Here is a 25,510-nt window from a genome sequence, read left to right as displayed (position 1 = left end):
ACTCCCAAATGGCTTTATTAAGCAGAGTACGTGAATTTATTAAGCGGATTTGTTAACTATAGGTATCTATGGGGAAAATCCGTCAACAGCTCAAGCGGCCACAATAAGCGGATGATTTATTATCACGATTTATTTATCACGGATTTATTAAGCGGATTCCACTGTATATCATTCCAAGTAGCCGAACGGTCTTAAATAAGCACGCTGTTTACAATCAATCTCCCCAGCTCCCCGGTAAATCTGTAATCCCCCATCACCGTCGGGCGTGAATGCTAACGTCATCCTCCCCTCCTCCTCTCCACGAATCTGAGAGGAGTTGGCAGCGGTTCTCTGCACCGTACACAGCTCTGCGGAGCTCTGAACCGCCGCTGCCCCGGGCCCTAGCCCAGCCGGCCGGCACGGCACGGCGCTCGGACCGCGGCCCGGGCAGGCTATAAGTGCACGGTGTGAGCGCTGGCAGCCAGTGAGCGGCTACGGGTGGAACACAGACACACTGATCGAGACGGCGCACGTGCTCACATAATGGCCCGCAGGTGAGACACGCGGAGAGGGTACAGCGGGGGGAGGGATCGCTAGGGAGGGGGGATCGCTAGGGGAGGGATTGGTTGAGTCATGGGATTGGGATCGGTGGTACTGTTTATTGTTTATGTTTTGTAAGCTGCAATAGATGATAATCATGTGCGATGGTAGCAACTGTAGATTAAAAACGCGTGCTGACTGGATCCCCGATCGTAAGATGGTATCTGTTTTATGAGAACTGGATAAAGTGAGCGCCAAGTGGTAACCATTTCAGTGAATTGCATCTGCATCATATCACATCCAACAATACATCAAAGTTGGTAAGAAGACATTGTTTCAAGTACACAAACGAATATAGATATAAAGATTTGAATTGCACTGTTTTGTCGTTTGTGTACTTGAATACATCAAAGCAAATGCGACAGGGAAAGATTGTCGATTACACCACCAAAGAATTACATCGAATATGATTAGTAAACTGCCACGCTATGATATGCATAGTTAGCAATTTTTGTGATATATGCTTCATTGCCTACTTCAGTATAGAAATGGTATCGTTTACATACCGATTTAATTTTCTATGTATATTTATCCAGGTAAGGATGCATGACATGAATGAAAGTTATCTATGCTAAATAATGTAAGATATATGTATATGATCGCCTCTTCCAAAATGGAGTTGATTGTGTCTAGACATTCAAGGCCATCAAATCGGGAAACTCCGATCGAGTCCTTCTAAACTGCGATATTTATGGCCAAAAGTTGTTTTCTTGCTAGTCGAGGCCCATTCAAATTTAATCCACAGTGGCACATGACCGTTTAATCTTTTAATAATTAGGTGCCTACTAGAATGTATAGTGTGCCGTTTCATAGTTAAATCAAGAGCTTTGTCATGTACAACTACTGTTCATTGAAGGGTTGACTGAAGCCAGTTATTCCCATAAAAACACTTAAATAGCTGAAAAATGAGGAAAAAGTGCAATGTTACCATTACAGCATAACAAGTGGCATGCTGATCCGTGCATATTTAGATTCAACAAATCTAATTTCCATACAGATTTGCATACCTAGTTATTAAAAGAGTAAACGGTCATGTGCCACTGTGGATTAAATTTGAGTGGGCCTCAACTAGCAAGAAAACAACTTTTGGCCATAAATATCGCAGTTTAGAAGAACTCGATCGGAAACTTTCCCGATTTGATGGACTTGAATGTTAGTTCTGATAGCACAAGGGAGGGTTAATGTATAGCTTTAGGACGGTGGGGTGAGCGTCAAACTCTAAATTGGGGAAAGCAGAGGCCTCTTGCACCAAACTACCTAGATAGCTAAAATCGAAAAACCGGTTTCAGAATAAGCTAATCTAACGGTGGTAAATTTGTTTGCAATAGCCCAATACATAATCCTACATGTGCTTGCAAAATTTTGCATGCAAATTGTTACATTTGAGACTTGACTGGGTATACGATGCAAAATAATCCAAGCATTGGTGCAAGAGGATTTTGGTGCAAGAGGCCTCAGCTCATAAAAATATAGTTACCACTTGATGTTCATGATTTTAGCACGAAAACCTAAATAACCAATGCGCACATTTTGCAGCCTGATCTTTTTTTTAGCCATGGAGAACCTAGCATAATGCTAGATAATGCTCAACCACTATATCTTGAGCAGTCGACAAGACTGGTGATCCCAAATTACCGAACGTGATGCCATCGATTTTTATTCATTTAACCACTTAATGCATTGAGAAAAGAAACTACATGTACCAAGTAAGCATTCAAAAGAACCTGAGACGCATTTCCGGCAGAAATGAAAATAACGGACCATGTAGAAAAGAAGTATCCAGTCTTAAATCGAGGGCTGCCGTCAGCATTTCAATTGAACCCGCCCACCTGAGCTCCACTCCTGTTATATCATCCGTACCTCAAGGTCACGCAAAGCGACCGTCGGCGGCCCGGCAATTAGAAGTCGACCTCCGAGAACCGGAACCCAAGGTCAATGGATAGCAAAGGATTCCGTGCAGTCAGCACGTGATAAAGCTGCAGCTGAAGGCAACAGACGCTCTCAGCGCAGTGAATTGGCATAAAAACATGTTGGCTGCCAAGACGTGACACGCTATAGCGCTTGAAAGATGCAAGAACGTCATGGAATCTGACTGGAGGCCGGAGGGTATGGCTAAGCAGAGTTTATCGAATATACTTTTGGCATCCACATTGGGCTTTATGAGGTCCGTCAGGCTAGTGATATCGTGTTTTGCAGAGTCCCTGAAAAATACCTACAGACTGCTGACAGTGACATCTGATCCGATCTCGCTTTGGTCAGACAAGTGAGAAGGTGAATCATCGTCTGGTGTGTGTGCCCGTGGTTCTCACCTTTCGTGAGGCACACGGCAACCGATAGCTAACTTTCACTGCTGTGCGACGCATTCCACAAGCCTTGCCGTGCATAGGCAGAAAAGTAAGGATTACAGCGTTTCCGTGAAAACATCACTAAGGTACGAGCAATAAAGAAGTCGGAATTCATTGTCATGTCTGTCAGTGACAGTAAAAGAAATACATTCACATTTTGCTCGCATCGTCTCCCGTACCTGGAAATGTGAACGAAGTCCAAACTTCCGATTTTGAACCTAAACGAAGTTAATTTACTGCGTGAATGCGCACTGAACACTAGCATAATCCCCTGTAAACCAATAACCAGATCACCCTAAATGGGTATGACACTCGGAAGCACATACGATCGCAGATAAAGTACCTGTCAACCTTCTCCGGGATGGGGCATACCGTGTCGACTCTGGGAAAAATCGTGCAGAAACCTACCCGTCCGACGAGGAAAGTCGGCACTCGGTTATCCGGGCGGTCCCCTAAGCAGGCCATATAGAGAGTCCAGTTCTCGCCCACACGTGCCCAAGCAATGCTGAATGTCCCAGACATGTCACGGATGGCAGCCCAAGAATGGACCAAGGTCAACTCAAACATCCAACTCAGTGTTTCATTGGAACAGGGTTAGATGTGTCGCACTTGCATCGATTATGTGGACAGTTACAGGTAAATATGGCAAGTCTGAACCTTTTGTTTTCAAATACGGTTTTTGCCGGGTAATTTATCAAATGCAAAAATTGTACTATACACATGATTTCCTCTAGTTCGGCCGTTTCCGTTTGACCCGTGTCACTAGGTCACTGTGGCGGCGTCACGGGCACGGATTGCTGTGTCGCCGTCACGGTCGGCAGGCGACCCTGCCCCGTACCACTGCCGACCCCCAGCTACTGACAGCTCAGGTGCGCAAACGGCCCAAACGTGGTATTACGCGGTGCCTAACGACCGACATAGTGACTCCACGCTAATTATGGCACCGGAGCGACAAGACAAGAAAATAAATGATATAATACCGTAGTTTGGGCTGCTTATCACTGACTAGTCAAGCATCCCAAGACGAGATATCTAGCTTCAGGAGAGCTGAGATCTAGCGAGGTAGTACACCTTACAAACCCTCCATCAAACTATTATTCGGGTGCAGTCTCCGAGAGGTCATTATGAAACTAGCACGCCATAAAGTGTGCATGCGCCGAAACATCAGACACCGTTGCACAATTGGGTCAGCGGGGTTGAGAAAAACCGGCGGTCGCCCCCGGTGTTTGTTGGGAAACACTGTTTCCGAGGGATCCTCCCCATGACTACATATCACGCAGGAGGTGTTACATGACAACAGGATACGTGCGGACTCAGACACTGAGTCCACGCAGTGAGCTATGCATGGGCATTGGGCGTTGTTCAAATCGGCGACGCTTGATAGGCAATCGTAGTAGTCGGCAATAGTACGGCTCTTAACAATTTGATATTGCCTTGTTTTCTCTCAAAGCAATCGCTGCCCACTGCCTATCTAAAAAGGACAATCATATTTATCTCATTACTTGTACCTTATGAATAAAATTACGTAACGGAGCACCTAACACTTACGTAACAGCTAGCAATGGAGTCAGGGTCTATCGAGCACTCATTATGTTCGAGTATTGAAGCATTCATTTTCACATCGCCGCAGATATTCTCAAAATGTCACACGTATCACATATAAACGAGATAAACCATCACAGCTTTAAAGACTCATTTTAACCGGGAAGGTACGTTTCTAAAAGACATTAGTGTGACGATTGCATAATGTAAATGCCCCATTGGAGTGTCATGCCAAAACACGCTGTTTGAACAAAGATCGCGAGCGTGTCTATACCGAGCGTAAGATGCCATCTAACCCACTAACATCAACCATGTAAATACCCTTAACCTTGATGACGTCTTTAAATTATGTAACGCTGTAGTCTTGCACATTGCACAAGGCCAAGCACGTCCTACTGATTCGTATGCTAGGTGTATCGGCATCAGCAAAACTCCGCTACAGCCAAATGAGACGAGCGACCGTGACTGGTGGTGTTTTTAGGATCTTGCATGCAGCAGCTCATTTTTCAGACCATAGTTAACCCTCGTTAAACCGTGACCAAGCACAGCTCGATACTACTGAATTATGTGGTTAGCGATTTCTGAATGGGCTTACCTTCGGCACTAATTGACACAATCCTCCTGATTCACAACAGAACGATCAATAAAAGGAAAACGGTCAAATGAGATGAAACTGCAACGCATGGCATCGTCAACTTATCCATTAGTCACAATTCAGTCAACCAGACACAGTCGGACACGGCTGAAGAAAAGGGGATTATTCGGCATTAGCGATCTACGGATCCTGGCTATGCTACCTTGGAGTAATCTTCTTATATAAGTAGCCCCCTATTCAGCGAAATCAGTAAAGAATCCGTGACCTTGCAGGGCGACGGCGAAGCCACGGCTCGCTGCCTGCGACGACATGTTGTTTTCCAGCTATGGCGACGTGCTCCAAGACTGCGTGAGCGGCTTCTGACGCGGGTGCGACGGTGCTAGCTAGGCAAACAGCAGCGAAAAAGTTATCCGACGTCAGATAATCCTTCAACAGGCGAGGAGCGAGCACGTCACGCTGGAAGTCACGGTGTAAAGCCCCGGTCAGAAACGTCTACTGCCTTGGAGCTGGGCGGGCCAGTGCTGAGCACGCAACATTAAAGTGCGCAATGAGACTCTTAGAACTTCCCGACAAAATTCAGCGAAACGATCACAACGCTTACGTAACGGTTCGTTAAATCCTTCCGATAAACTTTTATCATTACACATTCAGCGCATGTCAATGCTAAATTTACAAAGTCTTCTTCAATTCAACAGGCAGTGTATTCATATTCACTTCAGCAGACACTCCACAACAGAGTGGCTATTACGTGTCCATTGTCAATCAATAAAACGGTTGGGAGAGTCAAAATGGTACAAGGTTTTTGGTACAAGGTGTAAAACGTTGCATTACACACGTGTGCCTTCAGCTTCCATTTGCATGAATCCCATTCAATCAAACTGATAGCCCCCCCCCCCCCCCAAAGAAGTCTAGGAAAAACTCCGATTGTTGGTGAGATTTATATCTTTTCCACCTCGAAATCATACCCTACTGTCTTCGCACCTTCACCTGTCAACATGATACCGTTCGTGTTTTGCGCTGAAATGAGGAAAGATGTCGTTCCTTCGTGCGATAGACACTCAAACGGTGTTAGAGGTACTAATGTGCCCGCAAACACGCAAACAATCCATTTGAGGCGCATTATTTAGCTGATAGTAACCCCATGGTACCTATTTCAGTTGTCACACATGCAGACTAACCAAACATAGCATCACTTACCAAATTAAATTAGTTCTGACAAGTTACTGCTGCCTGTAAATGCGTTAAAAACTTAGAGATATGACATAACTAACCAGCATGTTCGTTGCACATTACACGGGTAAAACGTTTTGTTTTTAATCGTTCTACATAAGCAAGGCATATAAAAAAGGTTAAGAACGAAGCCCGACGAAGAAACTAATCTGCTACACCTACCACAAACTTGCATACCTATGATCTTTAAAATGACTGAGGGCATACTAAAACATGTACAAAAAGCGCATAAAACTCGTTAAAGTCAAAGTGGATTGTGAGATGTATTTCAACTGACGAGAGATATACATTGGAGAACGTTTGTTCCAAAATGCCAGACGAACCAGCTTGAATACCAGATGAGGAAGAGAATTTAACTGTCCAACGAAAAACTCATTTCACGTATCGCATACAGGTCGCTTTAGCTAGCAAGCGAAACAGACCGCACGCACACTGAATATACCGAAGACTGCCGACCGAGGTCATACTTCGTCTATAAAAAGCGGCATTGAAAACTGAGTTGCAGGTCAAGCAGCTATGTTTGCTGCTATTCCTGGCTGGATGAGCTGAGCCTCCCTATGATGTGCCTTTTCACGTGCGTTGATCCCTTGGGGCAAGTAATCCCATATTGATAGGCGCTGTTCTGTTTGTGACCTCTAGGCTTTAAGCATTCATTCTCTGTTGACACTTGACAGCTGACCGTTGACACCCCTGGCCGTCCATCCTCTGATGACAGTTGACAGTTGACACTTGCATCCTCTGTTGACAGATGGCAGCTGACACCCCTGGGCCCTGGCCGTCCATCCTCTGTTGACAGTTGGCAGTTGACATATCTGGTCATCCATCCTCTGTAGACAGTTGACAGTTGACACATCCTCTGCAGAGATGTAACAGCTGACATATCCTCTGTTTCAGTTCGCTGCTGCTGCTGGCGCTGGCCGGACTGTCCAGTGCCCAGTTCAGCCCCTTTTCGACAGGCGGCCGGCCGGGACGAGTTCCTCTTCGTCAGGTGAGAAAGAGGAGAAAGAGAAGTAAAGAGAGAGAGAGAGAGAGAGAGAGAGAGAGAGAGAGAGAGAGAGAGAGAGAGAGAGAGAGAGAGAAAAAAAAATGGAGACAGGCAGTTGAGGTAAGCAGGTGACAGACAGGTGAGGTGAGCAGGTGAGACCATTCTTTCAGGTGAGCGACCGGTGATTAGTCATCTTACAGAACATTCCGTAAAGTGAATCACCACTGACGTCAGGTGAGAGACCACTGACATGCAGATTATTCAGAAAGGTGAATGACCACACTACGACACTTCCTGGCGTATATTGGCGTAAACATCATAGTTAGAGACATATGCTCAGCATTAACAATGAACGCATCACACCAGACCTCTAGCCAGATATGATTATGACCATACCATTACAGGTCTCTCTCCAGACACACTTAACATAATCAAGGCATACCAGACCTCGCTCTGGCCACACCATATCGATTACATTATTCCTGGCGAAATTTTACAACACAAAACAATAACTGGTTAACCCATACTTCTGCCGAACCACCGATCAGACCATTTCTGCCGACACTTCTCCGGTGCAGGCCAGGTAAGCCCCCAAACAGCTTTGTAAAAACATAACCAGCTGCGCCGTCGACTACACCGGCCTTTGGCCGCCAGCTTTGCATATGCGCTATGTGTGCTTGGAGGGTAAGTAGGCTTCCCTGTTTACGCTTTGCTGTACCTTCGTGTACCGACGATACAACGTCATACGAAGATTGCTTTGTTGTGCTGACGCGAGCTCGCTTTAAACGTCAGCCTACAGGAAAATGGGGCGTCGCGGATTTGCTGCCACTAACTTCACTGCTTTATTTACGCCTTACTGAAATTGCTTTATCGTTCGCTTTGTGTTTGGGAGGTGTATTGCTATTCTGCGTAATGTGGTGACTAAATCATCGGGAGACAGACGCTGGAAGAGGCGTGCAGTAAACTTTTCTTAGCATGTGTTTTGGAAACCTCTCATACGTGTTCTTGCGATTTAGGGTGATAGCATGCGCTTTGAGGAGCAGAATCGACTCTTCTACCTACTTGCAAAAACCTTATCTATTTTCTCATTAAATGTAACAAAAATGAGACCAAAAGGAACAGATCTGCTCCTCATTAGCGCGTGTTATCAACCCTCGATGTAGAAGTAACTGGTACTAGTGACTAGCATGTTCTGCTCATTTATGTTTTATGTTTGTGTTACCTACCGCATGCCATCTCTCCGTTATCGTTTTCTCGGAGGTGGTGCCTGTTTCCTGACTGGTGTCTGGGTGTGTTCGGGACGTTCTGACAGCAGGGCGCGGCTCCCAACCCTCTCTGGTCGGCCTCACTGTCCCCACGGAGACCGTTCGAGCCATACCCAGCGCCACAGGACATTTCGTTCCTGCCACGGCCGCCGGCGCCGGCGCCGGCTGTGCCCATCCGGCAGGTAGGTACTGAACAGGCTTCAGTCCTCAGGTAGGTACGCAATTCAGGCTGCGTGGCCAGGTAGGTTAACAGGCTGGGGGCGCATCTGTGACGCTGCACCGTGCACGCACAGCTGCTGCTGTTTTGTTGACGACTGGTTGTTGGTGGTAAGGTCCTTAGATTTGTTCTGACAGTGATAAATCCTAAGAAAAACTGGTTAAAGCCCATCAAAATACCACCATATTTATGATCTATACAGGAGCGGCAAAATAATCAACATCACCTTTGAATAACGCGTAACTAGCATCAAAGGCAATCTCGGGAAACTAATCATAGCATCTGCCCGATCTACCCAGCTGAGGTCATCCCCGGCCCTCTACAGCTCCGAGAATGCGCGGTATGCTCCCCACGGAGCAGCCCATGCATTCCAAACTGAGGGTTCAAGGCCTGTTTTGAACAACAACTCTGACTTCGATCGGGAGTTATTGACCCTGGTCTGAGGTCTTAACGATATTATGCGCCTCTAGCGGAGCGTGATCGTGAAGTTATGTTTGATAAGATCATCGTTTCAATAAGACGCATGCTACTGAAACGATGATCTTATCGAAGTGCTGGTAAATTGATTGAAGTTATTTCGTTCCCTGATTGATCTTGATACGCTTCATGTTCCTGATTCTTGTCATCGTAAATTCTCCCGAGCCTCGAAAATATTACCTTGGCATAAGCTGATTGTTTGATGAGATCATTGCTTCCTTGCCATTCCCCGCTTATTCAGCACAATTATTGAGTCTTCACTTTTCATTTATCAAGTGTCTAGACATAAATCGTCATTTCTTCGTCACTCCTTCATCGTCTAACCTCTCTTCCATCACCTTGTGTTCTGACCGAAATATCGGGTCACAGCCCTGCGCTGCCGTGTCTCATCGTCTCGTCTGTCATCCATTACCTCCATTACCTCTAGTACTGACCACTGTCTCGGGTCACAGTCCTACACTGTCACGTCTCGTCGTAGTTTTCCATTACCTCGTACGGGGACCCGCAGTTGCTACTGTACAGCGACCCTGAGTAAATTGTCCCAGCACCCTCACAGGGAACAACGATAAGCTGTCAGAGGGCACGCAGAGAAAACCTCAGCTGCTCTTGTACAGGGACCGGCGGTCGATATCAATGTTGTCGGTTGCTACTGGACAGGACAGACGGCTAGAGTTGGGGTTCGTGTACAGTAGCAACTGCGGGTCCCCGTACCCCGTGTTCTGACCGGTGTCTCGGGTCACAGCCCTGCACGGCCGTGTCGGCGCGTGTGGATCTCGTCTCCGGGGTCAGCAATCAGGTCAGCGGCGCGGTGTTCTTCTATCAGGAGTGCCCCGACCACCCCGTCATGATCACAGGTGGGTTCAAAAATGACTGTCCCGATATTAAATCATGTACCTATTCGTTGACCACACGAGCCCTTCATAAAAAGACTGCGAAGTGTGAAGAGGGCCGTAATAATTTGTGAAATGTTCGTTCTCATAAACTTTTAATTCGTGGATGAAGGTTTACTGAATTTGAGTTAGTACTGAATTCGATTGTAATTGCCTGTCTCGTAATTTCAACCAAGCAATTAAGGGAGAACCTGTTAAGTCCATTAGCGTCGTCACTCCGTAAGTCACGGCATATCCACATGCAACTGTACTTACATATAGTGTTGTTACCTGGAACCTCCCAGCCCGCGGTATTCACTTTCACCGTTCCTCAGGTCGTATCTCGGGCCTGTCTCCTGGCAAACACGGCCTGCACGTGCACGAGCACCCGAACCTGACCGATCAGTGCAAGGGCGCCGGCGGACACTTCAACCCGTTCCAGGTGGGTGTGACTGTAGTGCAGGATGGGAGCGCGTGATAGCGGGCATGCGATGAGGCACCCGCTGAAGAGACCCGGAAGAGACCTGGAAGAGTCAATTTTCCCAACGTCTGTTACCTACGTTCCGTAACGAGTACGGTGGACGACACGCCAGCAAGTTTCAAACAACTTACCCGTGCCCCTCCTACGCTCCCTTCCCCGCTCAGCACGGGATGAGTCAACAGCCTGTCTCAGAGCAGAGCAGTCGGAGGTCAAGAGGAGACAAACTTTCGTCCGGTCAACAAACTTTCGTCCGGTCACACTAAATAATGTTCAAATGCAAACAACCTGTTAACGCTAAAGAAAATGACTGTTCTCAGCGCTTTCACGATAGTTTATTCACACATTCGTCAAAAAGCTTACCGATACACGGTGCTACCTTCACTACATATATGCTTTCCTTTATCTCTTACTGACCATGACCCGACCCTTCCATCGCCAGAGCCCGCACGGAGCACAGACGAACGGCATTGACTCCCGCCACGTGGGTGACCTCGGCAACATCGAGGCCAACTTTGACGGCATCGCCGAGCTCAACATCGTCGACGACATCATCAGCCTGTTCCCCGGAGAGGCCGATATCTTCCGCAGGTGAGTGCTGGAGTCCTCCCGTGGGTGGACTGGTGTGGACGGCAGCTTCGCCCATAGGTGGATGTGGATAGGACATTATATTACCTGTTTGTAACACTTGGTATAAGACTGATGGTGGGAATGGGTATCTATGGGTGGGTGCGAACCAGGCACGTACCCAGGATTTCGTCCAGGAGGGGGCCACCTACTTCAAAGGGGCCCTTAGGTGACCCGGGGGCCCCCAGGCCGCCCAGGCGACCAGGGGCCCCCAGGCAACCAGGGGCCCCATGCGACCAGGCCCCCGCTACTAGGGGCCCCCTTGGCGACTAGGGGCCCCATGCGACCAGAGGCCCCCATGCGACCAGGCCCCCCGGCGACCAGGGGCCCAGGGAACCGGAGGCCCTCGGATGACTGCAGGGCCCATCAGGTCATCAGGGGCCCTTCGGGTAACCAGGGGCACATAAATGAAACTTTGATATCACTTTTCCTTCCTAGTAAAAGACGTTTTATCCAGTGTTTGAAAAAATATACCGGGGCCTGAGGGGCCCCCCTTGGGTGCGTCACTGGTGCGAACAGATAACTGATTGCGTTTTGTAGATAGATGGAGAAAAAGTTCTCTAATGGATAAGAGGAAAGAAAAACTGGGTAGCACCAATTAGGGATAAACCTAGACCTCCTAATTCCTATCACAAACCTCACATCACAGCAATACGTTATAATGTGGCATGCAATAAAATTGTGATGGTGAGATGTGATTTACAATATGAGTGTGATGCGATGCGTGTTTATTGTTTAACAATCGTCTCTGCCGACAGGAGCCCACCAGGTATAACTAAAGCAGTTGACCTCTGTATCGGTTGTCCGTTGACCGATGTTTGCCTTCCGTCTGTTGTCGATAACTGCCGAGCTGACCTCATGCCCCGACCTCAGGTCAGTGGTGGTACACTCCGACCGGGATGACCTCGGCAAGGGCGGCAACGAGGGCAGCCTGAAGACGGGCAACGCCGGCATGCGTCTGGCGTGTGGAATCATCGCCCCCAACAACTCACCGCGCTGCTCGTAATGTCATCATCAGCAGCTGACTGCGCCAATCAGCGGCCGTGCTCGGCTCGTCGCCAACGCCTATTGGCTGGCAGATCACCAATGTGACGTAATGTCAATCAGCAAGTGGTTGTGAAGTGTTAAAAAAGTATCATTAATTGGATGTGATTCCGAAGGCTCGTTTAAGTGTGATGTCGTGTTCCTCTTATCTTATCTACCACATAAGGAAATACATGAACCCATTGTCTTATGCATGCTTGAATGAATATTTTCAAATAAAGAAAAAATAGAGTACAAGCGTGATCTTTACAGACAAGAAAGCAAACCAATTAAACGTAAGCAGGAAGCGACGATCTATCGTCACGTGACCTTCTTTGCGGTGCCTTCTAAATGCCTCCTAAATACCTTCTACGCGAAAACTGGTTCGGGACCCGCTTTGATATTATAAGCGTGCTTACCCCGTCTCACATTAAAACATTTGACATGAAGTGAAATAAACAGATGAATTACCTACAGGAAATAGCACAACTGCGGAAGAAAGGGAATTTACCTAAATATGTCATGCTCTTATCCCTGTGCATGGTACCAACCAAAGGTTTTAACTGTCGCCGTAAAAATGTTATGTCCCTTATCTCTTTCGGTTTTCTGCTACAGCCACTTTATAACAACTTTGGCATAGCGGCATGTAGTTTGGACATGTTCCACAATGCTCATGTCATGTAATTGCTGTCCAACATTTCCCCTATCAGCCCGGAGTTGCACGGCATACGAAGAGCTTCTTTTCGATAGCAATAATCCTGCAGGCGGCCACAGCACAGTAAATAAGAGGCGCCTATGCAATGGTTGATGGAGTGGATGGTTCGAGGCAGGCACCAGCCATCAAAGACAGCCTCCAGAATGGCCAACCATTTCCTGGAAAAAAAAATTGAGGATGGGCAGTGGTCTGCGTCGGCATGTCTGCACCGTTTGATTAGAGAAAACATGTAAAAGGCAAAAGCAATTGCACGGTGGCCGCCGATAACGGAGGAACATATAAGAGGTGCATGCTGTGTAGTCAAAACGAGAGCTGGGGCTCAAAAGACCACGGGACAAGCCTCAAGGATAGCCTGCTTTACGGCAAAAATATTCTAGCGTCAACGAGTTCACCACCACCATCAGCATTATCATGGAAAATGAGCGAGATGACCACAAAAGTTGCTGTTATAGGTGTTCCAAATATTGCTGGATTTGGCTTGCGTTGTTAAATCCTAACGGTCTTGGTACGAATTTTAGAGGGATATTTGTAGATGCCTAGCACCTAGGTGCATGGGTGGAACTTTTCCAGGGAAGTTGGTGGGGCAAAAAGTTGTCAAACCTACAATGTCCGATCGTTAAAGAGCAATTGCCTCCTTACCTTCCTAACCGACGAGTTATTTGCTTTGTTGAGTTAGGCCCTTTCGGTCTGCCAAGACCATTTCAGAGCCGAAAGGATGATAGGAATTAAGGGGAGACATTGGTCTGGGCAGGCAGCCTAGTGAGCCACCGGGACTGAGCCCGTCCAAAGGACAGGCCGACCAGCCCTCCAAGCAAGATTACTTTACCTCCCAGTCCCAAGTACTCACTGCACCCGGCTACGGGTGCGCTCCCCTGGGAGCAGGCCGCATGAAAAGTTGCCCGTCCAGCCCGGACCGAGGGTTGCGGCGTGCAGGAGAAGGATTTGCTTGCCCTGAGGATGGAAACAACTGACGGGTGAGAGCTGAGGTTATATAACAACTCACCTGAACAAGGCACGTCCATCTCTGAGGAGTTCAGAGCTTCAGGTCAGGCATGAAGCAGTGGCTGGTGCATTGAAGCCTCCTCTATACTACTTTCCATTGCCCTCTACCGTTCACATGCCGCCACCGACGACAGGTGGCAGCACAGTCGTGTTTTCAGGCAGGAAAAATCCGAGACTGGGTGGACAACGCACCAAGGAAGACATGCAATTAGGTTAAGGCCAGCACGCTTATTTACCTACGTCAGCGGACATTTAAGAACTTTTAGGTTAAGAATATTTGAGTTCCCATTAACCACTGACCGTCAGCGTCCTCAGAATTGGCCCATGGTCATGCAACTGCAACTTGCAAGTGTATACCTACCTATTCATGAACATCGAACAAATCACCTATCCGTGCTTCTATCCTCAGGAAACTGAAATCCTTCTCCTCCACGCCACAACCCCTTCCGGGCTGGACAGGCAACTTTATCTCATGCGGGCTGCTCCCTTGGAGCGGCACCGCTGCTCCCGAGGGAGCGCACCCCGTAGCCGGGTGCAGTGAGTGCCTTGGGGCTGGGTGGCCTGTCCTCTGGACGGGCTCAGCCCCGGCGACTCACTAGGGTGCCTGCCCAGACCAATGTCTCCCCCTAATTCCTATCATCCTTCCGGCTCTGCAATGGTCTTGTCGACCGAAAGGGCCTAACCCAACAAAACAAACATCGAACAAATCAGTGAAGACAAACGTGCTACTGGTGGTAATGCATTGACGGTAATGCATTAAACGTGCTAGGCGGTAATGCATTGGAGGCCAAGGAAAGGCTTCATCTGAAGTGTGTGAATATGCTTTGAAAACTCGCGTTTGTAATGCATAAAATTATATTTTTATTTGAAAGTCTTCCGAATAAAGCACACTTCCAAAAGAACAAAATTCCATTAAAAACAAGACCCAACAGACACTGCCCTTAAACAATATCCCCGGAATAACTGTCAAAAATTTAATGTGAAGAGTCAGCTCCTCACTGCCACATTGTAAAATAATCGCTCAGAAAGCAGATCGAGACATGGTTCATCGGGTGATCTTGGTCCTTTTCGGCAGTTACTTGTTCCAGCGTGGACGGTCCGTTTTGATTCATTTGTTTGGTGCTCTGTTCAGTTAGATTCATTTGCCAATTTGGAATCACGAATAGAAACAGTGCATTTGAATCCCTTTCTTGTTTTGTGAGGCAAGTTCGGTGTGGAGTACTCCACGGTGACGCCGCCCGTGAACTGCTGCGGAGCAGGCTTGTTGTTGTTGCAGTGGCGGACACCGTCGACCTTCATCCAGTCCCACTCGCAGGAGTTGTCCCAGGAGATCATGTCAAAGCTGCTGCAGCTGAAGTCCACCGTGTTTGACGGATCGCTGGCTACCAGCTCCCACTTGCAGTAGATGTTGTTTCCGTAGTTTTCGGGGTAGTTCTGACTGAGGAGGCTGTAAGTTCCCGGTCCAAGATAACGTTTGCCGCACGGCAGACTGCCGCAGCCTGCTGCCGCCTCCTTAGACATCACCGTGCAGAAGAAACCCTTGTCGGTGCCGGACGAGTCGGTTTTGAAAGAAACATCGATATTCTTGGCGAACAGTGTTTTCGGCGTTTTAGTTCTCCCACAGTAGAAATTCGTTATCGTCTGAGCACCTTCATCTCTGGCAACTGCGAATGAGTCTTTTAGACAGTATTGGCTGTCCTCCAGTTGGAAAAAGAAACAGTCGAAGCGCAGCATGCCATTGCTGTCGGCTGCGTGCATGCGGTATTTGCAGCGGAAGTCATTGGTGTAATTACCGGGGTCGTCACGTTTGTAGTTTGGTGACTGCATGTGGTACACTCCAGGCTGAAGGTACTGTATTGCAGTGTCACATGCCAGGCGGGGAGTGTCGTACACGGATCTCTCCTCCATCATGGACTGAGCCGAAATCGTGGCATGCTGTCTTTGGAGGCTGAAATCTGAAAGAGGCAATACAATGATCAGTGTTGTGCATTATCTGGCGAATGCACCAAACTTAACCCGCGCGGGGCTGGGGGGGTAAATTTCACCCCCCTCGCGAATTTTTGCAATATCTCAAAAACGGCGGCACGCAGAGCCACCTAACTTTCAGTACCTTTTCTTACATCAATTTGACACGTTCCCTGAAAATTTGAGCGAAATCCGTCGGAAATTTTTTGAGAATTTGACGTTTTAGTGACGTCATGTTCGCCATTTTCGGCTCAAAAACGGCAAAAGTTCAAACGCCGCTAACATCTTCATTTTTAAAGGAATCAAGACGTAACAAAAAAAGGTTATACGTAATTCTACTTTGTCTATCAAATGGCTATCTCGGTTTTTTGAAAATTTTGGATTTTGGCCCAAATTTTTTCAAAAAACTGATTTTTTGGGGAAAATAATTATAAAATCCAAAATTTTGAGTGTATCGAAAAAACCGGAATATATGTCAGAGAAGTGGTCTATGTGCACCTACATACCAATTTTTAGAAGAATCGGTTCAAAAATGTGGGAGTTATTCAAACTTTTATGACGTCACGACACACAAAAATTTTGAAAAATGATTTTTTTTTTGAAGTTCTAGACCTCGTACGGAAACAAAAATAGCACCATTCGATTCGCCGTGAAAAACTGCATCAGATAGACACGATTTTAGGCCTTAACAACTAATTTCAAAATTTGACCTCACTTGACCTGACCTCGACCTGAAATTCATCCAGAGGTGGTCTATATCACTTATTGAGTGCGCCTATTGAATTCTATGTGTAAAATGACCCATAAAACATGTGTCGCACATGCCCTTTTCTATATTTTGTTTTTGGTGACCTGACCTGACCTGACCTGACCTTGACCTGGACCTCTGAATGATATTGTATGCAACGAATATTGTCTTGGTAGCCTAAGAACACGTTTTGGGCAATCAGTCTCAGTCCATGACTCCATTCTTCGGCAACTACGGTGCAAGGCCGATACTGTAGACACTTGCAATTTGTACCCTTGACCTGACCTTGACCTTGACCTCAAACTTTAAATTAAGTACATGTTTTTAGTTGTTCGTGATGAGATCTTTCGACTGGCGTTTGAATTTTCCAAATCGGACCATTAGTTCGGGAGATAACAGGGGGGGGGTAAAATTTACCCCCCCCAGCCCCGCGCGTTCGGCTGGAGACCCCAGCCCCGCACGGGTTAACCAAACCTACACCAAATCTCTTTTACAACAAATATCTTCATACCATGAATTTATTTCAGTGATCTAATCGAAAATGATGCCTGATAATGGAACAAAATCAGGTATATAAGCTACTGTGGAACCCAACATAATACCTTCTAGGAAACGCAATGACCCTATAATGTGACCAAATATGCACCAACTCTGCACCTAATGTGCACCAAATGTGTACCAGATGGCCGTTGTGAAAACGGCTAACATAGACGATTTAAGCACAATAGCAAATAGCAAAATAAATAGCCAATGCAATGAGCTTTCGATGAACAGCAGTTTAAATATCACCGAGAACAAGGTGCAATTTGATACTAACCTAGAAAAGAAATGGACATATGTTTAGCTAAAGTTTTATTGCATATAACTAGGTGACAGATTAATGTTGCCCCTGGCGAGTGCTTGCAAAGCCATTCAATGTTACTTGCGTAATGCACATACATATTATGAAAGCTCGCATGGGGATAGTACCAAAGCGTTCATTGACACCAGACTCATGCATCGGCTTAGCACGTTAAAACAAATTTTGATGCTCAATAGCCAATGCAATTTACATACCTGTACTACAAAGTACAAACGCATGTACCATTTGACATACCTTTGGAAGTGATCGTTGCAGCCGATACGGCGGTCAGTCCGACTGCCAGGAGGCAGAAGAGTTGCTGAGAGGGATGCATGTTGCAGAACTGTTCACCACTCATTCAAAACCAATTTCTTTCCATCTTATATACGGTTATTCGCATGCATCAAGTGGGCCAATTAATCACGCCACAGAGCTTTATGCCAAACAAGAACACTTGATCGTTATCTATCACACGTGAAAGCGATTAAATGTAGGAGAAAACATGTCCGTGAATGACAATCAGTATCATAAATCAGGCTGCGTTATTAATGAGATCATTTATCTATCGGAAATGGCACAGCCACCGTACCACAAGTGTGAATAACTAGCAATGCTGGTCAACAACCGCGGCAACAACCAAGGTCCAATTTTGAATTGTGCCGATACGAAAATCGCCAGCAAGCTTTGTGTTTGTAAAACCTGACTATACCACGTTAAAACAGCATCAACTCTATCTGACACTTATATTTAAAGTACATTTGTTACAGTTTGAGGGGAGGGTTTAGAATCCTGTGTCGTGCCCGTACTGGATATTTCAGTAACACAACTTCAAATATAGCTGCTTGCATTTTATGAACGTGATACCGCAGGTAAATACCGTGGTGTAAAAATAGCAAGAAAATCCGCAAATAACGAATGAGCACTGAACATTCATACTAAGCCAGGTAATAGGATGGCAGCTCGTACTTCTGCGCCGCTTAGATATTATTATCCAGCTACTTACAGACAATATCTATGAGAAAATGTCCTTGTTTTGGTATTGCCCCAACCAGCTAGCCTAACTAAAGCCATAACTGGACTTTCAAAATGTCGCCCGTCACTACTGAAAAAAACATAGGCACATGTCACGCAGCGCACTACGCAACAATGGAACAGTTGTTAGCGTCCTCATTAACTCCGTTTTTCCATGATTCATCCATTAGCATAGATGGCCATTGTTTTCACATGGGTTTTTACTGACGGGATCAGCATCGCACTCAAACCACCTCATTCAGAAGACATTGGTTAATACGTAGGGCATACCATGCCCAAAGCCCAGTCAAAATAAAATTCTGTCCTACTCAATCGACAACACAGCGCGTGTAAATAAACGGCTCCACCACGCAAGCATGCGAGATACCAATAAAGAAATAACATCAGTGTGCAAAGCGCCTCCGCTGCGGAAAAGCGGACAGTCCTGCTGTCCGCGCGGAGTGGCCGGTTCGACTGATTTTTACCGCCGCGTCTGGCCGTCCCGCTGGATTTTTTTTCGGACGCTCGACTGGCCGATGCTCACGCGACTGGAGCTGGCAATGGTGCGGAGCGGCGGTTCCACGGTTTGACGAGGGTCGGGCTTCTGTCCCAAGCTATAGCAGTATGATAAGATGCACTCCGTTCATCAGCTACCGCCGAATACCGACTGACCTGACAGCCTTCGTTACGTCGGTGAGGTGCTTGCTACGGACTCGCAGCCAGGCTGATTGCCACGGTACCTGTAGCGATATTTTGCTTAAAAACTCTACAAAAAAAATCAATAAATTTGCTGAATGTTTCTCTGAATGTTTACTTTGCTCATCCATAACTGTCCTCAGCTTATCAACAAGTTACATCGCCAGCCAGTTTTCATGTCCACGGAACATGTCTACCATGCAGTGTTTCTTCGTCCACTTTTGGTAGCTGATTACGGTTATTTGTGTGCATAAAAGAATGTCATCCAAGGCTGCGGCCGACCGTTCGAGGATGATGTTGATCGGTGAACATTAGGGCGCGGTTCTGGTATCGGTCCCGCGGCTGACATTCTCTGTTCCGTGGATCCGTAACTCACGCGGTAGGACTGCACGACAGCTCTGTGATCCACGAGCGTCGAGCGAAGCTCAGACGGAGCAATCTACAACCTCTTTGGAGTCGACTATTTGTTTATCTTTATTACCACTGCTGCGATTTATTGCTAGGGTTGACTTAATTTGGTACTTAGCTGACGATGCTCAGAACAATAAAAGATAGAAATAAAAGACAAGAAAAAGTTCAGGTGGTAACAGTTTATGAGTCAACTACGCACTAATGATTAAGCAGTTCCCTCTAACTCGAGTCATCGTTCATACGGGAAAACGTTGCACGCAGCCGTACAATGCATTCCGACGACGAGTCAGTCACATCTGTCCATCTCTTCCTGTCGATTCTGACTCGTTATGCCTATTTGGCGGCTCGAGTTTCAACAGTACGCACGTTTGGTGACACGATTGCGTGTTAAAGAGATCAACAACATCGTTTTTCGCATGCCTTTCCCATATCGGGACAAGTGAACCTTACGGTAGACCGATATTTCCCATAGCGTGAATCATGAATGTCAACGCAGCGAACTTGGCGGGACTGGCAGCGATACATACGATTCAAAATTAGGCAAAATGATCATTTTTCCTTGTTTTATGTAGATGTGAATGCTAGAATGAGGTAGGTATGTATCTAACCATGTTTCCGGCTCAGCAGATCGGCGGGCATACAGTTGCCCCCCCCCCCTTTACTTCTGCGACGATATCGTCGCAACGCCAAAAGATAGAAAAGCGAAACTTTGCACACAACTTTCTGAATACCTAGCCGAGGTTTTGTCCAAATTTGCTGCCGATCCCATTTGAAATGACGTCACAGTGGCGTCAGAAGTCAAATTATAGATTTGCGACGCCTAGTTTCCTCACGATTTATCCGATATATGGGACCAAATATAAAGGAAAGATAATTGGTCAAGAACTAGCTTGATGTGTATGTACTTAAATGTGTGTGCCGTTTAGTTCATTTACAGTTGATTTTCATGCTCAGCAACATTAGAAACGCTCCAAATCGGAAAACGACAACATTTTATGACGTCACTGTGACGTCATCTTAAGTGCTACAACCACCCAACTTTCAACAAACATTAGTAGGTATTCATTTGAAGCTGAGCCAGGTTTCATGTTCATAGCTCATCTGGTTTCGGAGATATTCAACAAAACATAAAGGGGGGGGGGGACAACTTTATGCCACCCCCTGCTGCTCGTAGGTTACTTGATGGGTAGGTAATAGGTATGTTAGTAAAGTCAAATAAAGAAGAACAGACGCAACTTGCTTGTGTTAGTGGCTCCGCGCAACAAGAAAACAACGCTACCAACTAGGAAAACGAAGCATTGTTCTATACAATTGTAGGTATTGAGCTCAGCACGTTTTTTTTTTTTTGCTTTCATATGTGAGTGACATTAACACAGAAAAAAAAGATAAGGCAGTGAACAATAACATGCTTTAAATAGCACGTGCCCTAAACCTTGTGTTCGGCCCGATAGACAACTGAGATGACAAAAGATCAGATTTTCACAGCTTCCAAGGTGCAATTATCCTCACACTCGATGTGGGAGCTACTTACCATCAGTTTCGGTAAAATACATTTGGTGGAATTGCATTGAAGCACAGTGGTTTAACGAATAGATCATTACAAAGAAAGGAAAGACCAAAGCTTCTAACAATCTGTTTGGGTAATAATCTTCCAAACTACGTGGCGTGTTCATTTTCAGCTCCTTCGAAACATACGACTTCGTGCAAATAACATAGGAAAACACAACACCATAAAATGCTATAGAAATGGGCCATCTTCGTTAACTAATTATGCGGCATGTTCGATGTCCTTGTAATGGTTGAGCTGCTAAAATGAAGCGGGCATTTGATAATGATGTTGAAGGACAACATTGATATCACAAAATCCGGTAAGGTAGCACGTTCAACGGGATTTCCTCGTGATTTAAATAATGCCTGGTGATGACTTACCGCACAGACACTGCTGTGCACGTATCAGCAGCGTATACATGAATCAAGAAATTCAAGCTACAATTAATTACCGTCCTTAAACACTTACACATACGGTAACTTGATGTAGGAACAGCGAATTTCATCGACGATTTGCTCCTGACGTCAAGAGAATTGTTTGCTGGGGCCATCACCGAAGGTTGCACGTACCGCATACAGAAATTGTGTAAACGCGTCCACCGCCATCTCTGGTGATCAGTATTTGACAACGGAACTGAGCTATGAACCACTTCTTGATTGAACATTATCGAATATCCTATGATGGCCTACACTTTTCCTAAATAAAAGCAAAGCAGATGCGCAACTACAATCAAAGCTCGAACAAATAGGAGCTGCAGCCAGTCCCCGTTTGTGCAACACCAAACGTCCGCAATGAGTCGAACTAAAAATGAGTTATCGTTCGGTCTACCATGCCTACCGCTTTTAGGTTATGTTATATAACGAACTGGTCCGCCATGGTGTATAATGCTGTCCGGGAGGCGTGCAAACTTGGACGGTAAAGACACCATACCGCAACATTTTTTAGTTGGAGTAGGTACATCTTGTCTCATTTTGGCACGGAGCCCTAACAAAAACAGCACGAGGTTGGCAGTTATTTCCATTCTACTAATGAGTAGGCAAAGCAACTTATTTTGATGAAGGAAGACAAACACACTGGTGCTGCACTGCCCAGTGCTGTCAATTTGCGAGCAATAATTAGCACAGAATCGATGAATCCCAGCTTTTCATCGATGCTGCTTTCATCATCGCTTCATCGATCGAGCCTTATACAATACCCGAAAAAGAAGCAGGGGCATTCATCGATTCACCATGTCATAAATGCTGGGTTTCAACACTCGAGCACATCAAGTTACATCAATGGATGCGTCTAAAATCTACATTCTTGATACTGGCTTCCGTACACTCTCATGGGATTCGGCCATACCTATCCCAACGAGGCAGAGCGGAGGCACTACACCTCACAGGACATCCTCAGACGTTTTTTTTTTTGCGCCTGTCTCGCGTGGCCCGCGCCCTGCCTGTCTCCCGGATCCGCCCGCGCCCCATTCCGGCATCCTCCCGGATGCGAGGCACGTCTAGCACGGTTCGCGCGCCGCCAAACCACCGAAAAGGAAGCATGAGCACCGCGCCGACCGGCCACATTTAGCCGTACGGTGGCGGTCACTCAGATTGCCTTATTGGACGGTAAATATCCATGAGGTAAATATGCCCTGTCACGGAGGAGCCACGCGAGCAGCCCGGAGCCGGAGCCGGAGCTGGACCCGCTGCCTGGCGGCGCGGCCGGTGGACATGTGAGACACCGTTAGAGTGCCTGAAGGATCCGGTAGGGTAGCAGCGCGGCGCGAGCGGCCACACTTCTGGTAAGCCGGCCTAGCCTCCGCACAGGCGCGGGCATAAAAGGAGAGCTGCTGGGCGCTGGCGCTACTTTCGTGGATTACTTTCGAAGTGAACCGTTAAAGAAGATTGTGCATGTTGCTGAGGTGGAAGAGTCTTCGGGCCGCAAGGCCGCAGAAAACCCTTAAACGTTAACCAATGAGTGAAGTTCAGCGTCGCTTATTCTGGATCTGCTATCATCGTCCGTGTTCAACTGTCTTCAGCCGTTCAACCGATTTCGATAAATAGCACCAAAGTCTAAAAGCCGACGACTGAGAACTTTCCTGAGTAGACCCTTCGTTAATCAATATGAAGGTGTACTTTACTCATCAACTTGCTGGAGTAATGCGATCATTTTCACCCCTTTCCGTATGGAATCCAGTTTATCAACGTTAGATGGAAGTTCTGATATACCACCGTCTGGACTTCACCGCCTTAGCTTACACTTTTCACGACAAGCTTCCTCGTGCATTTTTTTATCAGATGAGCTATCGCAGATTTGTGGGTGACAACGGAAGACACTTAACCAAAAGGACAGTTCGTTATTACAGAAATGCGATTGGTTGACCTGTGTTGGAATTTTACAATTGCGGTGTGTGGCATTCAAACTTTGCGTCTATCGTAGACTGTATTTCTTCACCCTTCAGACATCTCAACGCGCACACCGACCCGTCCTCTCTCTCTCCCGCCCTGCTCTCCACTGCCCGCCCGTCTCCAAATGTCCAGCCGGGCCGCCCGATATACGGGCCGGCGTGTCCCTGCTGCCGCGCACATGTGTGGCACATGGACCTCCATTTATGACCACTTATGACCCGACGCCGACCCTACGCGACAAGGCTAGAATACAAACTATGTGAACAAACAGAGAGACACATTCCCCCCTGTTCCTAAAGAACACATCTAACTACAATTTAACTAATGGGGGATGGGAGCGCCGAAGAGTTGCGGCGCACGCCTGCAGCGCAAACCCCTTCTTAGCACGTCACTATAACTATCGAAATTATCTACACTTTCCGCTGGCGCTCTACCTTCGTTCACACGGTCGTTTGACAATCCCTCAGTTTCTGTTTTTACAACTTTCACTGTATGGATCCGCTCCTCTGTTCCGGCACCGCCATCCGTCTCAGCTGCTGCTCGAGGGACCGGCTCGGTCTGCTCGGTCGGCGCGACAGCTGGGGTCAGCTCTGACGGCTCCACCGCCGCCGGCGCCTCAATGGCCAGCTGTCCAGGCACATGGGCGGTCGGAACCGGACAGGCGATCTCCTCTTCGTGCTCATCATCCGTCGAAGCAGCCATTGCGTCGTCACCGTTGTTGGCAAGACGATGACGAATGTTTCGCACGTGCCATGGGACTCCATCCACTTCAATCGTCTGAGCGGATACGACTTTGGTGACAGTGCCCTCCTTTGACACGGCGGTGCACCGATCGCCCCGTTTTCGGACCCACACCGCATCACCGGGCTGATACACACCAGGCTGGCCGGCCGTCTGAGGAGGAGCAGCTGTGTTTCCCTGTGACTGCACGCACAAGTCTCTGCCAGCCTGACGGTAGGCACCATGTATCGGGGCCGTGGTAATAGCACGCCCGTCCTTGGGCGTGACATTATAACGGTGCACGGCTTCTGGTATGGTGCATCCCTGACGGGCGGCCATCACTTTGATGGTGCGGTGGTGGCGCTCGATGATGCCATTCCCACCAGGTTCATAGGCCGCGCGATACCTCAGCTCGACGTCCCACCGCACCGCGACCGCCTTCAGCTCGCGACCCTTGAATTCGGTCGCATTATCCATTAGAAGCTCGGCCGGTGCTCCTCGCTCCTAAAACAGAGCCTCGAGTTGTCTGACGATCTCGCTCCCGTCAGAGCGGCGGATCTCACGCCACATGGCGTATCGCGACGGCCCACAGTCAATCACGGTAAGATAGTGTTTTCCGCGGAAATGGGTTACGTCCATTGCCAGCCGCTCCCAGTTGCGCTCGACCGCCAATGCACCATGCTTCCAGCGCGACGGGGCTGGGTTGATCAACGCACACACCTGGCACGATCTAACGATCTGACGAACGGCCGACTTCGTCACGCTCTTTCCCAGCTCTCGGCGCGCATACCACCACGTCCGCCGCACTCCCTGGTGTCCCACACTTTCATGCACCGCCATTATGTCCTCCGGTCGAGCTGTCCTGACGGCCGCCACCACACCTGTCGCCTGCTCGCTTCCGGTTCTGATCCACTCTTTTGGTACTCTCGTGAGTTCGTCTGCACGGTTGGCAGCCGACGGCACGAGCTCCACTGTCACGACGAGGTCGTACTCGCTGGAGAGCTGCTTGAAAACGGCCACCCGCCGTCGAACCAGCATTTCCGACTGTGCCTTCGTTCTCAGTCGGGCACGGCCTGTCAGAGCGTCGGTCAGCCAGCGCTGAACAGTGACAGAGTCTTTGCGGAGGATCACACGCTTGAATCCCCACGCCACCGCCATATTCATACCGTTCAGCGCGGCATCCAGCTCCGATAGGTTTATGTGCATATCTGAGTCACTGTCAGATCGGAGCCA

General features: G+C 47.6%; 2 protein-coding genes across 4 annotated transcripts; one reads left to right on the top strand and one right to left on the bottom strand.

The window, feature by feature from the left end:
- The first annotated feature begins 312 nt into the window (after positions 1–312).
- LOC122382699 (superoxide dismutase [Cu-Zn]-like) lies at positions 313–12,490 on the top strand. Of its 3 annotated transcripts, none has more exons than XM_043368373.1 (7): positions 313–533; positions 7,186–7,279; positions 8,589–8,723; positions 9,978–10,089; positions 10,440–10,546; positions 11,025–11,173; positions 12,083–12,490. In XM_043368373.1, the coding sequence occupies exons 1-7, from the start codon at positions 523–525 to the stop codon at positions 12,213–12,215; spliced, it is 741 nt and encodes a 246-aa protein (XP_043224308.1). In that variant the 5' UTR covers positions 313–522; the 3' UTR covers positions 12,216–12,490. The 3 variants fall into 3 exon arrangements, with proteins under 3 accessions (XP_043224308.1, XP_043224309.1, XP_043224310.1); XM_043368374.1 differs by having other exon boundaries at positions 321–533; positions 8,592–8,723; XM_043368375.1 differs by lacking the exon at positions 8,589–8,723 and having other exon boundaries at positions 352–533.
- A 2,296-nt stretch (positions 12,491–14,786) lies between these two features.
- On the bottom strand, positions 14,787–17,878 carry LOC122382698 (cubilin-like). Its single transcript, XM_043368372.1, has 2 exons — positions 17,759–17,878; positions 14,787–15,904 (listed from the first exon to the last, which is right to left on the bottom strand). The coding sequence occupies exons 1-2, from the start codon at positions 17,859–17,861 to the stop codon at positions 15,078–15,080; spliced, it is 930 nt and encodes a 309-aa protein (XP_043224307.1). The 5' UTR covers positions 17,862–17,878; the 3' UTR covers positions 14,787–15,077.
- Positions 17,879–25,510: the final 7,632 nt, after the last annotated feature.

The sequence above is a fragment of the Amphibalanus amphitrite genome, unplaced genomic scaffold (assembly GCF_019059575.1).
Source record: "Amphibalanus amphitrite isolate SeventyFive unplaced genomic scaffold, NRLGWU_Aamphi_draft 000145F_arrow, whole genome shotgun sequence".
NCBI classification, from domain to species: domain Eukaryota; kingdom Metazoa; phylum Arthropoda; class Thecostraca; order Balanomorpha; family Balanidae; genus Amphibalanus; species Amphibalanus amphitrite.
This window is presented reverse-complemented; position numbering and strand designations above follow the sequence as displayed.